We start from the raw sequence: 16,875 nt of genomic DNA on the forward strand, positions 1-16,875 counted from the left end.
TTTAAATCCCAGTACTAGGACACAGAGGCAGGCAGATATCTGTGAATTTGAGGTCAGCTTTTTCTATATAGTGAGTTTCAGGACAGCCATGGCTGTATAGTGAGACTCTTGTCTCAAAAAACAAACAAAAAAGAAATGAAAAGAAAAACTAAAATATAAGCTGTGTTCTAACTTATTTTTCTCATACATATGCATACCTTGTATATTCTTTCTGATGTGAGATTAAGATTCCAGTGTCAAAACTACAAGTTGTGACACATTAGTGGGAAATATTTCAGGTAATATAATGGATAAGAATCAAACTTTCTATTTCAGTGCTTAGTGTGCAATAAAGTAAAATGGTAATGTTGAGTATCATCACAAATAATGATGCTACACAGAAGTTTTCTGCATGTATATGTTTGTGTAGGATGGATGGAAAATGGATTAGACTTTGTGAGTTTCAGTGGAAAAGAAACAGATCTCAGCACTGAAGTGAAGGCTGAGAGGCATGGAGCGGTGTACCTAAAGGCTGTATCCCTTGCTGTGGAGTCTATGGAGTGTACTTGGAAAGAAAGTTACTATAAAGAAAATCCACATGAATCTGTGAAGGAGATAAAAATTAAATGCTGTTAATGTTAGACAAGACAGAATGAGATGCTGACAGAGGGATCATGGGTGAGTTAGGTTCTAGAATTGGTTTTCAGGCTTCCTAGTATTGTGACCCTTTAATACAGTTCCTCACATTGGGGTGACTCCTAACTATAAAATTGGCTTGTTCCAACCTCATTGCTGTAATTTTGCTGTTGTTATGAATTGTAATGTAGATGTCTGATGTGTAGCCTCAAAGGTGTCGAGACCCACTGGCATGAAATGGACAAGGAATAGGAGCAGATCTTCATATGGTACATTTGAGAAGCAGGGAGATGCCTTGTGAGCCAGAGTGCTCATGTTGGGAAGTGCTGGGAGATATACAGCTTCTGAATCAGTTACAGGGTTGGCCTGTAGCTTCCCCTACTGTGAATGACTTGGTGGCCCCTCCAGCCATCATTGCATTCAGTTCATCATCACCAAGAGGTGCCCACTGATGTACACATGTTTGGAAACTTCTTGACTAAGGTTATCATTTTTTAATCACTACTTTATCTCCTCACACTACTTCTCTTTAGTCTGATGTCATCCATCAAAGTGTCTATGAGCTTATCCATACCGAAGACCGAGCTGAGTTCCAGCGCCAGCTTCACTGGGCTCTAAACCCAGCACAGTGTACAGATTCTGCACAAGCAGGGGATGGTAAGAAAGTTTACTAAAATGCCATGGTGATGCTTTCTGGATATCTGTGAAAGGAGGCTGGGAAGTCATAGGGCATGGAGCTCCATACTGAAGAAAGGGAACAAGTCAGGTGGTGTGAGTCTATAGCCATAGATCAGAGCCCAACTGAAAGAGGCTCATGACCTAAGGAAAATTTGGCAGATGACAGCCATGTGTTTGCCCACTTGTGGGTACATGTGTGGAGGCCAAAGGTCAACAACCCTGGGGGCCATTCTTTGCACACTATCCATCTTATTCTTTTAAATAAGACTTTTCATTGGCCTGGAAATCACCAAGAAGGCTAGACTGATGGGAGCCATAGGGATCCTACTCTCTGCACCTCCACAGCACTGGGATTACAAGCATGTGCCTCCATGCTCAACTTTTCTTGACATGGGTTCTAGGGATCAAACTCAATGTCATCTTGCATAGTGAGCATTATAAATTGAGCTCTGACCCAAGCCCAAAGCAGAGCTGTTTTATAAAATTAATTGTGGTACCACTGGGAAAGATGGAAGGAATATACAGGGTTGCAACTGAAGAATACAAATCCTTCTTATCAAATTGTGCCCATAAAAACATTAGTATATGCAAGAATAAAAGGGTTTTCCTGGTATAAGCATTGTTTTAAGATGTCTGTGAAGCTGGTAAGAAAAAACAACACAACAGCAGTGCCTCAGAAATACAAATACAAAATGTGTCAAGTTCTATAGGATAGAGGTGTTAGTAAGTTTGGGCTTTTGAATTAGTTTTTGAAATGGTACTTTAAAATTATGAATACACACTCCATTTTAAAATTTGTCACAGGTTTAACCGTTCAAACACTGCTGTTTTGTTTCTACAGAAGCTCCTGGCCTCTGGCAGCCACCAGCAGTCCACTTCAACCCAGAGCAGCTTCCGCCAGAGAGTGCCTCTTTCCTGGAGCGGTGCTTCATATGCCGGCTCCGGTGTCTGCTGGATAATTCCTCTGGTTTTCTGGTGAGGTGCCAAGTCTGCAAACACTGCTTGTGAAATGACTTATTATGATCAAATGAAAATTAACATTTCAGGGCCAGTATAAAGACTCAGTCGGCAAAATGTTTGTGTTGTAATAATGGGGACCTGATTTGGACCCCAAGAACCCATGTAAAAGCCTGGCATGGAAATACACACCTATGAAAGGAAGAAACTAGAGAATCCTGGAAGATTATACCCAAACACATATGACACATACGTGGCATGTGCCTGTGCTCATGCCCCCCCCCCCCCCCCCCACACACACACACACACACACACTAGTGTCTCAGGTTTTGAAGGTCTTCCACAGCTTACAAAATGCTATCATTTCAGATGAAGGTATAGAAATTGAGTGGCATAGTGTGAACCCTGTACTTGAAGTGTTTTGAAAGACTTTTTAAGTCTAAGAACTAGCTAGCCATTCTTCAGTAGGATGTTAGCATTCATTCAGGGGTTGTTTGCCACCTACACAGGAAAAGCATAGATGCATCTGTGTCTGGGATAAATGCAAATAAAATGCTTCTACTTGTGGTTCTGGGTTACTGCCTGCCAGGGATACTGCTGTAAGAGGTAATCCTGGGAGCCACCTGGCAAGGTACAGACACTGAGCACAATCTTCCAGCCACAGGCAAGAAGCATTACATCTTAAGTTAAGCCTTACAAATCAGAGCATTTTGTTATGTATTGTTTGGCTGATCTGGAGTTACAGGTGTTTGCTGAGGTGTCTCTCCTAGTATCATGGTTATCAAAGTGATACCAGTGATCACTGTTAGATCAGTTAGTGTTGTAAGGCGGGATTTCTGTGTGCAAAGGGTATCTTCTCTTTGTGCTGTATCAGACATGTCAGAGAGTCCTACATGCTCCTAGATCAACTCAGTTTATCACACCCATCTTAAATTCTCTTCTGCCTCTGTCTTCTAAAACCATTCTTTATCTTTGATCTTTGATCTGTATACAGAAATGTATACAGCTTTCTAAGGATCATTTACTGTTTTAGTAAAATTGCATTTTTCTCAGGAAAGATTATAGCAAGCCATGCAATATAGATCATGCATGTTTGAAAATTAATATGTACAGTGTAACTTTATCACCACTCTGTCCTTTAAGGTCTGCATTGAGTGCCTGGTGTGCAGAGAGCCATGAAAGGTCAATATGGTCAGGTGGTTTCAGGCACAAAATGTGTAGGGCTCTCCTGTCATGACACTAGGGGGAAGGGGGCTTCTCTCAGGAGGCCTTACACCCACACTCTACCTTTGGAGTTTTAATAGGTTTAAAACTATTAATAGTTTAATAGGTTTTCTGTTCTGAGCCTTGGGAACTGTCCAAAAATACCAAGAACCCCACAAGAGCCATGATGGGAACTTTGAAAATGAAATTTTTACACGCTGTTAATTTTAGTGACTTTTTAAAGGCGATGAATTTCCAAGGGAGGCTGAAGTATCTCCATGGACAGAACAAGAAAGGAAAGGATGGAACACTACTGCCCCCACAGTTGGCTTTGTTTGCAATAGCGACCCCACTTCAGCCACCGTCCATACTGGAAATTCGAACCAAAAACTTCATCTTCAGGACCAAACACAAACTAGACTTCACACCTATTGGTTGTGATGCCAAGTAAGGGAAACTTTTTCACTCTTATTTCATTAAATGTGTGGTTTTTTTTTAGCAATTCTCTTATTGTTTGGCGAGATATTTGGCTTAGGTTCTACAATATTATTTGCTACTATGTTAGCAATTGTTTATTTTTTTCAGTATAGTCTACTAAAATAAGGTAATTCCATCAATCTGACAAATAATATTATTTAGCATACTTGTAAGAGTATTTTTAGAACATTGGTTTATTTTATATTTTGTAAAAGTGTTATTTAATTTTCAGCTCTAGAAATTAGATAACTATCTAAAGTTACTTAGTTAACTACCAGGAATTTATATCAAAGCATTTTAATTTTTTTTCTCCTTCCATTGGGAGATTGCAGCGAAGTGACTTAGACTCTGTCTCTGAGCTCAGTGTGAGCACTCCATGTTTTTAGTTTTAGAATTTGTTTTGCTTTTATAGTTAACTCTGTCTGCTTCATTTTTAACATCCTAATTTTAATGGTCTTATTCAAAAGAAGGAAATAGGCTAAAACTGAAAATTCATAAGCTGAAGTAAGAAAGTAAAAAAAAAAAAATCAAAATTAAAGCAATGTTTTCTGTGTGCTAATGTGAAAGCTTTAATGTCAGCTACAGTGTTGGAAGAAATAATGTCCACCCAGTGAAGGTACCCTGATTCTCTGACAATGTGATGCTGTTTTTAAACAGAGGGCAGCTTGTTCTGGGCTACACAGAAGTAGAGCTTTGCACCCGAGGCTCTGGGTACCAGTTTATCCATGCCGCTGACATGCTGTACTGCGCAGAGTCCCACGTCCGCAGTGAGTTGAAGTTCTTATGGCCTGCCTGCCAATGGCTAAAACATGGACTGATTCCTGTGTGTGTGCTTGAGCTGGTCAGAGACAACTTGCAGAGGCAGTTCTCTCCCACTTTGTGGATCCCTGAGACCAACCTCAAATAGTCAGTCTTGGTGGCAAGCACCTTTCCCCTCTGAGGCATGTCCCTAGTCCTGTGATATGCATTTCAAATTGTTATGTATGATAATGTCCTCATAGAAATATTTGGATTAATCCTGAGTGACATCCTGTCACTTTGGTTAGCCATCTTTACTTTTTATTTCCTAAATCTTCTACAGCTGCCATGCAGTAACGTAGTGGTATAATGATTTTGAAAATAACATTTTGGCCAATGAAGTTTTGTTCAGAGGATCTTTAGTGGCATCCTTGACTCACACACGTATGTGAATAAAAAGTCAGGAAATACTAAATATATTGCTCATTCAATATGAAAAGTTTTAATCTTTACTGTTCTCACATGTTACCAAAGCTGTCTGGCGTCTTCTTGATACTACTCTTTACATTTTCCATGCTAAGCTCCATCTAAAATGGGAAAGCACCATCTCTGAAGAAATGTTTCCTTGCCTTTGCTGTATTTAAAAGTTTTCAAGATATTATCATACTTGTGGATTAATGAAATGTGTCAGAATGGCTTTCCTAAAATTTTGTTTTATGTTTCAATTGTGTACGTGTATTTGTCTGTGTGCAAGTATGTGCACATGGGTGCAGGTGAACTTAGATTCCATAAGAGTGTTTCTGATACCAGGGACTGGTTGTAGGAGGTTGTGAGACACCATTGTGGCTCCTGGGGAACAAACTCAAGTCCTCTACAAGAGCAGCAAGTGCCTTCAACCAATGAGCCATCTCTTTAGGTCTGTAGAGGGGCTTTGTTGAAGGGATTTTTTTTACTGTGTTAACCTTGTCTTAAACGTTTATTTTTAGTGATTAAGACGGGAGAAAGTGGTATGACAGTTTTCAGGCTTCTGGCAAAACACAGTCGATGGAGGTGGGTCCAGTCCAATGCACGCTTGATTTATAGAAATGGAAGACCAGATTACATCATCGCAACTCAGAGGCCACTAACGTAAGCTTACAGAAAGAACATGTCCTGGTTTTGTGTTTTTATATATCTTCTTACACTTAAAAACAGTCTTAAGGTAATTGAAATTATAACTAAAAAATTAAAATGTTAAAAGAATATATCTAGAATGAGCGGGGCAAAGGTGAGCCATATTCAAAAGATGTAAGTGGCAAGCTTCCTTGAACAGCTAAGTGGATAAAGCTAAAAAAAAAATCCTACTCATCTTCCAATTTAAGTGGAGATGAAAAGCCCATGGCATCTTTAAAATTAAAGAAAAACCTAAAAGTGCTGAGGTGTGTGTCCAGTGATTTGGAAGTTTCTCACACATTCCAAAAAGGCATCTTTTATGAAATATTTACTCTGCAAGGGCTTCTTTCACGATGAGAATTGCTTTTCTGTTGTAGCCGGAGGTAGGAATCCTGACTGACTTTCTCCATTTTGAACATCAAATGATCAGTAGAATTTATTAAAGAGACAAACTCTTGAAGAACCATCTTACCCCACTGCACTAGAGTGTTCTGTTATCCTGTTTCTAGAGTTGCTGGCCTAGTCCCTTTGTCTGTCCATTTCTTGTACTGTCTTTATTAGCAGTTTTGATTTGTGAATGCATGTCTTTATTTTGTTTTTGTATAAATTTTGTTCTTATTAGTGATTGTTTTGGCTTTTCTTTACCCTTTATGTTTCCAAATGCACTTTAGAATTCATTATAAATTCCCAATAATAACAACAAAACTGATAGGATTTTGAAAACATAGCTCTTTGGGGGAAAATTATCATCTGTACAAAACTAAGTCATCAACACATGGCCATAGTGAGTGTTTATATTAGCCATAAGAGTACATGGATGTGCGCTTCCCAAACCCACTGTGATACAGCAGCGGGTCTCTGCCCTCATTAGGCTCTTCCATGCTTATACATTTCATTTATTGATTTTGTTATTGTCCATTTGTTTTCTATTCCATTTGTGTCTCCTAGTTATTATTTTATTTATAATTTTTCAGTATTTATATATTTCCTTGTATAGTTTTAGCTATATTTGGATAACATTAGTCACAATAATAATTTGGTTCAAAAGAAAATCCATGTTCTGTGCAATCAAGCTCAGCTCTAGTACATTTTACTTATTTTTTTCTCCATTTAAAAACATCTTACTTAAAACATGTATGAAAAACTTCTAACATATGCAGACTTTCTTGCCCACCCTGTCAGGGATGAAGAAGGAAGAGAGCATTTGCAGAAGCGAAGCATGACGCTGCCGTTCATGTTTGCTACTGGAGAGGCTGTATTGTATGAGATCTCCAGCCCTTTCCCGCCCATAATGGATCCCTTGCCAGTGCGCACCAAAAGCAGCACCAGTGCAAAGGACTGGGTTCCGCAGTCAACACCAAGTAAGGATTCTCTCCACCCCAGCTCCCTTATGAACTGCATAATCCAACAGGATGAGTCCATCTATCTCTGTCCTCCTTCAAGCGCTGCACCACTAGACAGCCATTTTCTCACCAGCTCTGTGAGTGAAGGCAGTGGTTGGCAAGACAGCATTGCACCAATAGGAAGTGATGCTATGTTGAAGCATCAACAAATTGGACATGCTCAGGACATGAACCCTGCACTCTCTGGAGGCCCCCCGGGGCTCTTTCCAGATAATAAAAATAATGACTTGTACAGCATCATGAGAAACCTAGGGATTGATTTTGATGATATCAAACGCATGCAGAGTGAGGAGTTCTTCAGGACTGAGTTGTCGGACGACGTTGACTTCAGAGACATCGACATAACAGATGAAATCCTGACATATGTGCAAGATTCTCTAAACAAGTCAACCTTGCTGAATTCTGCTAGCCAGCAACAGCCTGTGACTCAGCACCTAAGCTGCATGCTGCAGGAACGCCTGCATCTAGAACAGCAGCAGCAGCAGCAGCAGCAGCAGCAGCAGCTACAACAGCACCAAACTCAGGCAGCAGAGCCCCAGCATGAGCTGGAGCAGATGGAGTCCCAGCAACAGCTACATCATCAGATGGAGCCCCAGCAACAGCTACATCATCAGATGGAGCCCCAGCAACAGCTACATCATCAGATGGAGCCCCAGCAACAGCTCTGTCATCAGATGGAGCCCCAGCAACAGCTCTGTCATCAGATGGAGCTCCAGCAACAGCTCTGTCATCAGATGGAGCCCCAGCAACAGCTCTGTCATCAGATGGAGCTCCCCCAGCAACAGCTCTGTCATCAGATGGAGCTCCCCCAGCAAGAGCTGGGCCAGAAAATGAAGCATGCGCAAGTCAATGGCATGTTTACAAGTTGGAACCCCACCCCTCTCGTGCCTTTCAGCTTTCCTCAGCAGGAACTAAAGCATTATAATGTCTTTTCAGACTTAGAGGGGGCTGTTGAAGAGTTCCCCTACAAATCTGAGGTGGACAGTGTGCCTTACACACAGAGCTTTGCTCCCTGTAATCAGTCTGTGCTACCCCAGCATTCCAAGTGTGCACAGTTGGACTTGCCTGGAAAGGGTTTTGAACCACCCCTGCACCCCAATACTTCTAACTTAGGAGATTTTGTCACTTGTTTACAAGTTCCCGAAAACCAAAGACATGGAATAAATCCACAGTCAACCATGGTCACTCCTCAGACATACTATGCTGGGGCCATGTCCATGTACCAGTGCCAGCCAGGACCTCAGCACATCCCTGTGGACCAGGTGCAATACAACCCTGCAATTCCAGGCTCCCAGGCATTTCTAAACAAGGTAAGGGCTTTCAGAGCTGAATAGACCTGTCAGACCTAAGTGACTCCATGTTGTCTATGGTGTTTAAACATACTATCAAACCCATTTAGATAGCAAGTGACTTCAGAACTGCTTTTAGTATATTTATGTTCACATAACTTTATTATAATTTACTTAAAATAGGATGAATACATTATTTTAAATAATTTTCTTAACAGGTTGATGTAGACATAATTTAATAGCTGTTCTCTCTTGTCACTCAAGGGTATATCATGCTCACACTATCAGATTTCTGTTAGAGAATATTAGTTTATTAGAAAATATACTAGTTTAGCTTCTAAGAATTTCTTGACTAACATTAAGTTCATTGCCCTGTTTGAGTGTGGCTTGAATCTCAATTCTGACTGTTTCTTCTAGATTGTTACTATGTCTGCTTTATCTAATTTTGTGGGATGTTTTGGTATTTTTAGTGGAGAATAATGTTTTTCTTCATATTTTTCCTGATAAGCTTCAATTCCATTAAAATTTAACATTCATCATAAAGAAAATTGATTAGTCATGCATTTGCTAGATTTTATCCATAAAAGAATGGGATATTATCATTGGCCTCAAAGTGATGGATCTGGAGGACATTATAGAATACTGAGAGCAAAACTGCTGATTATATCCACGTGTGGAAACTTCCAAGGCTGATTTCTCAGACACTGGAAATGGCAGCAGAATGGGGCTGGCTGATGGGTACTAATAGACAGACAAGAATAACAGTAGGATGACAATAGTTAGCAATAATTCACTGTATGATTTAAAGTTCACTACAGGAAGGAATCTAAATGTTCCTAATATAAATGATAAATGAATATACATATAAGTAACTACATTTTGGACCTGGAGAGATAGCTCGTCAATTAATGCTTGCTCTACTAAAGGTCCTGTATTTGATTTCCAGCTCACAATTGTCCATAATTCCAGTTCCAGGTAATTCAGTGCCCTCCTCTGCCTCCTTGAACACTGCACCCTTGTGTCACACATGTATACGTGTGGGGAAACCACTCGTACACATAAAATTTTATGTTTTAAATAATGTATTCATTTTTTGAAATTAAAATATAATTATATTTTCCCCCTTCCCATTCCTTCCTCCAACCTTTCCTGACTATCCACCCTTGCTCTCTTTCAAATTCATGGCCTCTTTCCTTAAATTGTTTCTTGTGTGTGTGTGTGTGTGTGTGTGTGTGTGTGTGTGTGTGTGTAAATAAATATAACCTGCACAATCTGCATATTACTTGTAGATATATGCCAGCCCTGCCCAACAACTCAAAAGGGTGCTTCTCCTGCCTGGTCTTGGGTGAGTTCAAAGGCAGCATGGAAAACAGTGAGGCACAAAACAAAATTACAAAAAGTCAAGAGTAAAGCTCAGTGGCAGAACAGGCAGTAACATGCAATAGCTGGGCCTAGAAGGTAAGCAAGGCCCTTGCCAAGAATCTCTAGCACTACAAAATAAATGAGTGTATTTGAAGCAGCTACAGGGATAATTTTATGATTTTTATCTTATTTTTATTTTATTTTATCAACCATACACTATAATGTGAAAGTTCTATAGACTATCAGCTGTTACATTTGTCCTTTGTTTTTGTTTTGTTTTGCTTAGCTGTGCTGAAAATGAGACTAGTTTTGGTGTAAGAAGGCAAGTGTCTTAGTTATGGTTACTATTGCTGTTATGAAATGTCATGACCAATAGAAGTTTGATGAGAAAAAGGGCTTATTTCACTCACAGTTCCATGAAACAGTTCATCATCAAAAACAGTAGGGGCAGGAACTCATGCAGATGTCTTAGAGGAGCGCTTCTTACCCACTTGCTTTTCGTAGCTGGCTTAGCCTGCTTTCTTGTAAAACCCTCACAATGGGCTGGGCTCTTCCACATAAGTCACTAATTAAGAAAATGCCCTACAGGCTTCTGCCTACACCCATATATTATGGAGGCATTTTCCCAGTTGAGGCTCTCTCCTCTCCAATAACTTTAGCTGAGTCAAACTGACATGAAACTAGCCAAAACAACTGACCCTTTGTCAACTTGACACACAAAATATCAGTTTTAAATTCAAACCTTTCCTTTCTCATTTATTCCTCAAGATGGCACATACAATATAAAATATAAATGACTTTAAAAGTCCCATGATCTTTACAAATTTGAACACATTAAAAGTTCAATTTCTTTAAAATATCCAATATCTTTTAAAGATTCCAACTCTCTTTTAAATATTCAAAGTCTTTAAGCTGTGGGGTCCTGTAAAAATCAAAATAAAATTAAATACCTTGTAACTTCAAGAGGGCAGAGCCAGATCACAGTCGCAATACAGCCAAAGCAAAACCAAACTCCAAATGTCTAAATAGCTTAGTGTCCAATGTCTGGGATCCACTCACAATCTTCTGGGCTCCCCAAAGGCTTGGGTCACGTCTCAGGCTCCATCATCTGCAGCCCACACAGCCTGTCTTCTAACATCCAGCAAGCTCCACTCCATTGCTGCTGCTGCTCTTGTTGGTCATCCTATGGTCCTGGCTTCTAGAAGATGCTGGAGTCTTCTGCAATGGGGCTGTGCTTTCACCAGTAGTCTTTCATGGCCTTTCTTCAGGGTGCCCAGTCCATGACCCTATTTAGTCATGGACCTTTAACTGCCATTGAGGTTGCACCTTCATGATGGCCTCTCACAGTGCCAATCCTCAACTGTGTCCATGGCCCCTTCATGACTTCAAAACCAGAACCACCTGGGTGACTCTTGGACTACCAGGTTTGGCTGTTAGCACAAGGTGAAACCTTGACTGCCTCTGGACCACAGCTTCTCTGTGCTCCCAGGAGACACTTCCCAGAAGATGTCACCTCAAAATGCTGGTCTCTTTTTGATCACAGCTGACTCTTCAGCCCTAATTGGCCTACCGTCCAATCATTTTCCCAACTGAGGTTTCCTCTTTTTTCATGAGTCTAGCTTGTATCAAGTTGACATAAGACCAACCAACACAGCAAGCTAACATTTTCAATTTGGTAACTTGCAGAAAAAGTTAATGAAATTAGTCTTACAAATAAATTCATTAAAATCATACACATAATAAACATAAGAACACCAAGAAACTGGGCAAAAGTCTGGTATCTGAAATGCAGTATAGAGGTTCTGGGTATAATGAGTTCATTGACTCCAGCTTCCTGATTGCGGTGATGGGAGGCCAGAATAACCCTCTGATACCCTATGTCACATAATTTCCAAGCAGGTCTCAAGACAGAAGAAATGAAATAGATGTAACATTCTTTATGCCATCTTGAATTTATCTCATAGAATTAATGGGGAAACCTGATCTTCTAAATGAAATCAGTACGTGATCACATCTCTGTATGACCTGAATGATGAAGGAGCAGCAGAGGAATGTAAAGTAGAGCAACGTGCAGATGGAAGGGTCTAGAATATGTTTTTAAGGAGTTGTTTAGTGGATCTTAACAAGATGCTCTGCTGTTTTTGTTTTCAGTTCCAGAACCAGGGAGTGTTAAATGAAACGTATTCGTCCGAATTAAACAGTGTTGGCCACAGGCAGAACACTGCTCATCTTCATCATCCAGCAGAAGGGAGGCCGTTTCCTGATATCACACCCGGTGGATTCCTGTAGCTTTAGGAACAAGATACTGGAACTGTCCGTGTTGGCCATCAGCACTTTTTTTCCAAACCAGATTTCAATCTTTGTGTTGAGAAAAGGAGTTTAAAAACTGTTATTGGTTACCTATAAAATGGGAAGCTCTGCTGGAGCACTGGGAGACGCCACATGCATTTTCATAGCTTTAGCTATGCACTCAGCGTGCACAGTGCTCACTGTGGAGAGCTTTGGGATTCTAGAAAGCTGAGCTCTGCTCAGTGACCAGCCAGAAAGACTGAAGTTTTTTGAACTTCAGGATTCCTGATAGTGTACCAAATACAGTTACAAGACTAATTGATTTCCTATTTTTTTAACCTCTCTTTGTCTCAGATGTTAGAACAAATGGTTTGGTGCTTTTATCAAAAGAGAAATCTCAATGTTTTCCTTCTGCACTGTTAATATAAGTGCCTCACTTTCTTTTCAGTCTACCTGTAACACAGTAGGGTGTGTATTTTATATAAAATGTTCTTTATCTTTTTTGAATTAATGTTCTTTCTGCCCAGAAATGTTACTGGCATTTCTGAAATCCCATCATTTTTATCAATTCAGGCATGTTTTTACTGCACTACTTGCCCCTTTTTTCAGATAAAGAGCAGATGATGACTGAAAGATAACTATTTATTATGTAATATACTTGCTTCTTGACTTTTGATGTTCCTCTGTGCCTTATGTTGAAAATTTTGAAAATAACATGTTACCAAAATTATTTAATTATTGCATAAATATTAAGGCAGTAGCACTTACATTTTAACAGTGTTTTCTGAGAAGTGGCATTCTGAGAGTGCCACCATTTGCTTTCACTGAAACCTCTCCATTAATGATACCAGAAAGCCCCCATGTAAAATGCTCAACCTCCATAATGATACCAGAAGGCCACCATGTAACACACACAAGGCAGCCATGTCCACTAAGCTGCAGGGAAGGGAAGTGGAGTTTGTTTAGCTCTTTGGTTAAATTAAGTAAAGCACTCATTTCATTATGTATAAATTGTCTTTAAAAACTATGTTAGGTCTGCAATCCTTGTTGTTATATTGACTTTATAAATTTCACTTCTTATACTAGTGGAAGCTATTGGTTTTTCTCATATTTGAGGAGTGTTAAGATTGAAGTTGCCATGTTTGGTACAAGGTATTTTAATGAATGAAATGAATGGTGCATTGTATAAATATAACGAACAAAATAATCTGTAAAATATTTTCAGTTTTCATTTAGGAATAGTCCTTACATCATCTGCATATTTTTCAGTGTATCTCATTAAGAAATCAGATAATGAATTGGGGCTTTTGAGCTGGTATTAAGATAAAGATAAATGTGACTTGTTGACCTCCATTTTGTATTTTGCTACCAATATGTCAAACTCGTCGCTTGGCCAAATTTATTGTTCTCAGATGGCTTAAAAAAAGAAAAATACTGGTGTCTGTCATTGTTTTTGTCATTTACTTAGATATAATATATAAAGGACATGGACCTGTTTTCATATATTGTATAAAAATATGATGAGATCCCAAACTGAGATGTAGTATTAAAATACTTAGTGGTTCTTAGTCTGCAGGCCTCTTTGGGGGTCAAACATCCCTTTCACAGGGGTCACCAAAGACCATCAGAAAACACATATACTTACATTACAATTCATAACAGCAGCTAAATTATAGTTATGAAGTAGCAACAAACTAATTGTATGGTTTGGGGTCACCACAACATGAGGAATTGTATTAAAGGGTCACAGCATTAGTAAGGTTGAGGACCACTGAAATACTGGCTCTTTTCTTTTTCTTTTAGAAAACTAATGTATGTAAACATGGCTTCAGGTAAAAAGATATCCCAATTTTATGCATTTTCAGTCAAAATTCTTTAAGAATAAACATTGAAAAATGACTGTCTAAAACATTTCACAATTTGCTTCCAGCATGAGGTATCACTAAGGATTAAACTTTTCATTAAAAGTTGTCATAGAAACTATTGTGTTAGTCTCTTCTACATGTTAACAAATGGTCAGTTAAAAAATACTTTGGACATAGTAAGTATGGTGGCATTTAATTACATACTTATAAGACTAAAAGTTTTAAAAGCAATATTGTGTATTTTTACCTATATAAAATAACTAAAACGTCTAAGAATAATAAAATCACATTAAACTGAATATGCATTTGTCTGTATTGCTAAATGCCCAACAGAAGGAACGACCAAAGCACTGCTGGACTGAGGAATTACTTTTAGATGAAATTCACATCTAAGGCTATGTGTATGTGTGAGTGGAGTTCTTCCTCTCCAGGTGTTGTTTCTTACATACATGAACACTTACCAATATGTCATTGTAGTAACCTTTCAGTTGTTACTATGCACAAGCTAGCTTGTTTCAGTATGAATAGATTTTAAGTTTACATAGCTTCTTGCTATCCTTCAAACTGTTATTGCTTACATATGCCATGCATAGATTTTTGTTTACTAAAGTATGATTTATAATACCTTTAAATGTTGAAGAAAATGTAAACATGATATATGATAATAAAATAACCACAAAGTATGCAGAATGTTTTCTTAAATTCTTCTTTCTGTCTGTATAAAGGAAACAGGGCCCTGTACCCTCACATGATTGCTTGATGGAGGTAGTCTCTGTAAGAAGACCAACACCAAATCTTTCAAGTAAAAGTCATTTAAATTCTCTATTTGATCTGAGAAAATTCAAGTTTAAAAGTGGTGTCCCCAACCACTATTGTGTTTATTTTGGCAGCCACACATGACAGCGAAGTTATGGAGTGGACGCCGACACCACCGAGGTTAGGCTAGTCCACTCTGTGATGTGATGTGTGCACATCAGAACAGTCTGCATCACATTTCTTGCAGTATATCACTGCATAATGATACATGACAGTAATCCTTCTGATCTCTGTTTGCACTCAGTTCAGTGGCTTCCTTAACTAAGAATGATCCCAGCTTACCACATCTCACCAAGACTACTGACCCAAGGATGATGGTCACGCCACAGCACTGAATGATAGTTACGATTCCTGTCTTACATTTTGCAAATGACCTTGCTTCCAGTTTTCCTAATAAAATTGGTAGCATTGCCAATCGTAACCTATACCTTCATCATTTCAACATTTACCATGCTTAGTCTTTGCTTTCTTGTAATACATAGGAGGAGGGGTTCCTAGACCTGACCATCTTTTTTTATTCTTTGGAGTTAAAACTAAGCTTCTATGCTTTTCTCTTTTTAATCTCTGGCTTCTGTGGCTCTCCCTGTGAACAAGTTGCCATCAAACTGGGAAAGCATGGTCGTCTGTCTTCTTCATTTGTTCTCTCTTTGCCTTGTTCAGAAATCGTCTCTTTGCATCCAGAGTTCTTCCTTCTGGGTTACTGGGTCACTGTGGTTCATTTCAACTCTTTGCACTATTTTTTTAAATGCCAGAATTATATCTTTTATTTTCTATCATGTAATTTTAAACCCCAAAACATCAATAGCTGATGGAACAAGCCATTCAGCATGAAAAGACAATACTAAGCTCATGTCTGCAGAGCAGTCCATTGAGGTGATGGAATACAATGTGCCATTCTAATATCAAGTCCTCTTTTGTTCTTGGTAATGACAGTTCAAGTGTGTTTTTAAGATTTTTCACTTCTAACCAACAATAATCAAAATGAGTTATGAGGTAATCTAAGCACCACAAGATAATTTTAAAACACTAGATAAAGCACTGTATTAAAGACACATAGAAATCAGGGTTAACTTTGGTCTGTATATGGTTGGAGTTGTTACCACCACAAAATCAACACATATGAATTAAAGCCAGCTTGATGGTGGGTGCCTGTGGTTTAGAGGTAGTCAACACCATCCTTTTTAAGCTGGGAATTGACAAATGGTAAGCAACGGGTCTATTAAGTATTGGAATACTTTCTCACAGTACAGGAGTTTGTTCCAAGTATAAGGTCCATACTGAGTCATAGGTCACCCTGTCATTCTATCCAAACAACTAGGTCACAGCTCACACAGGCACGTCTCAAAGAGGCTGTTGACTATGTAAGACAGAACTGGGTGCTTTATTTTTAAAAAGCAGCTAAAATCTCCAAATGGTTTTCATACACAGAATAATGGTCAGCTAAATATGTTTTTATTTATTCATAACCCCAGCTTATGTGAATTTGGTGGCAAGGGACATATTGTAGATGTTACTGAGTTCAGAACCTAGGGATGGGAAGGTGCTATGGACTAGATCTTAAACATCCTCCAAGTCTTTTGTTGAATGCTTGCCTGCTCGCTTATGCTGTATTGAGAGGTGATGAAGATACGCTTAAGAAGGAAGACATTGTGGGAGGATATTAGGCACTGAAGATGTGTCCTAAAAAGAAACTTAAGACCACAACCCTTCTCCTCTTTCTCTGTGTTTCCTGAGTCCAGTGAAATGAACAGACTTTTATTTCTACCTTTCTCTCCTGAAAGCTTTACTGAGCAGTGACAGGGCAAAGAAACCATGCATGGAAACCCTGGAAACCACAATTTATTCCATCTCTCTTAAAAGAAGGCTGATAGCTGGGCAGTAATGGTGCACGCCTTTGATTCCAGCAATCGGGAGGCAGAGGCAGGCTGATGTCTGTGAGTTCAAGGCCAGCATGCTCTACAGATTGAGTTCTAGGACAGCTGGGGCTGCATAGAGAAACCCTGTTTCAAAAAAAAAAATAAGCAAACAAAA

At 39.1% G+C, this 16,875-nt stretch overlaps 1 protein-coding gene across 1 annotated transcript in view; it reads left to right on the forward strand.

Moving 5' to 3' along the window:
• The window catches only part of Ahr (aryl hydrocarbon receptor), a 37,759-nt gene extending 25,310 nt beyond the window's left edge, over positions 1 to 12,449 (forward strand). The window contains 7 exon segments of the mRNA NM_001243990.1: positions 1,149 to 1,272; positions 2,135 to 2,268; positions 3,698 to 3,900; positions 4,588 to 4,697; positions 5,655 to 5,796; positions 7,003 to 8,533; positions 12,026 to 12,449. Of these exon segments, the coding sequence (NP_001230919.1) occupies positions 1,149 to 1,272; positions 2,135 to 2,268; positions 3,698 to 3,900; positions 4,588 to 4,697; positions 5,655 to 5,796; positions 7,003 to 8,533; positions 12,026 to 12,163 (2,382 nt within the window). The 3' untranslated portion in view covers positions 12,164 to 12,449.
• Positions 12,450 to 16,875: the final 4,426 nt, after the last annotated feature.

This window comes from Cricetulus griseus, chromosome 5 (assembly GCF_003668045.3).
Source record: "Cricetulus griseus strain 17A/GY chromosome 5, alternate assembly CriGri-PICRH-1.0, whole genome shotgun sequence".
Classification (NCBI taxonomy): domain Eukaryota; kingdom Metazoa; phylum Chordata; class Mammalia; order Rodentia; family Cricetidae; genus Cricetulus; species Cricetulus griseus.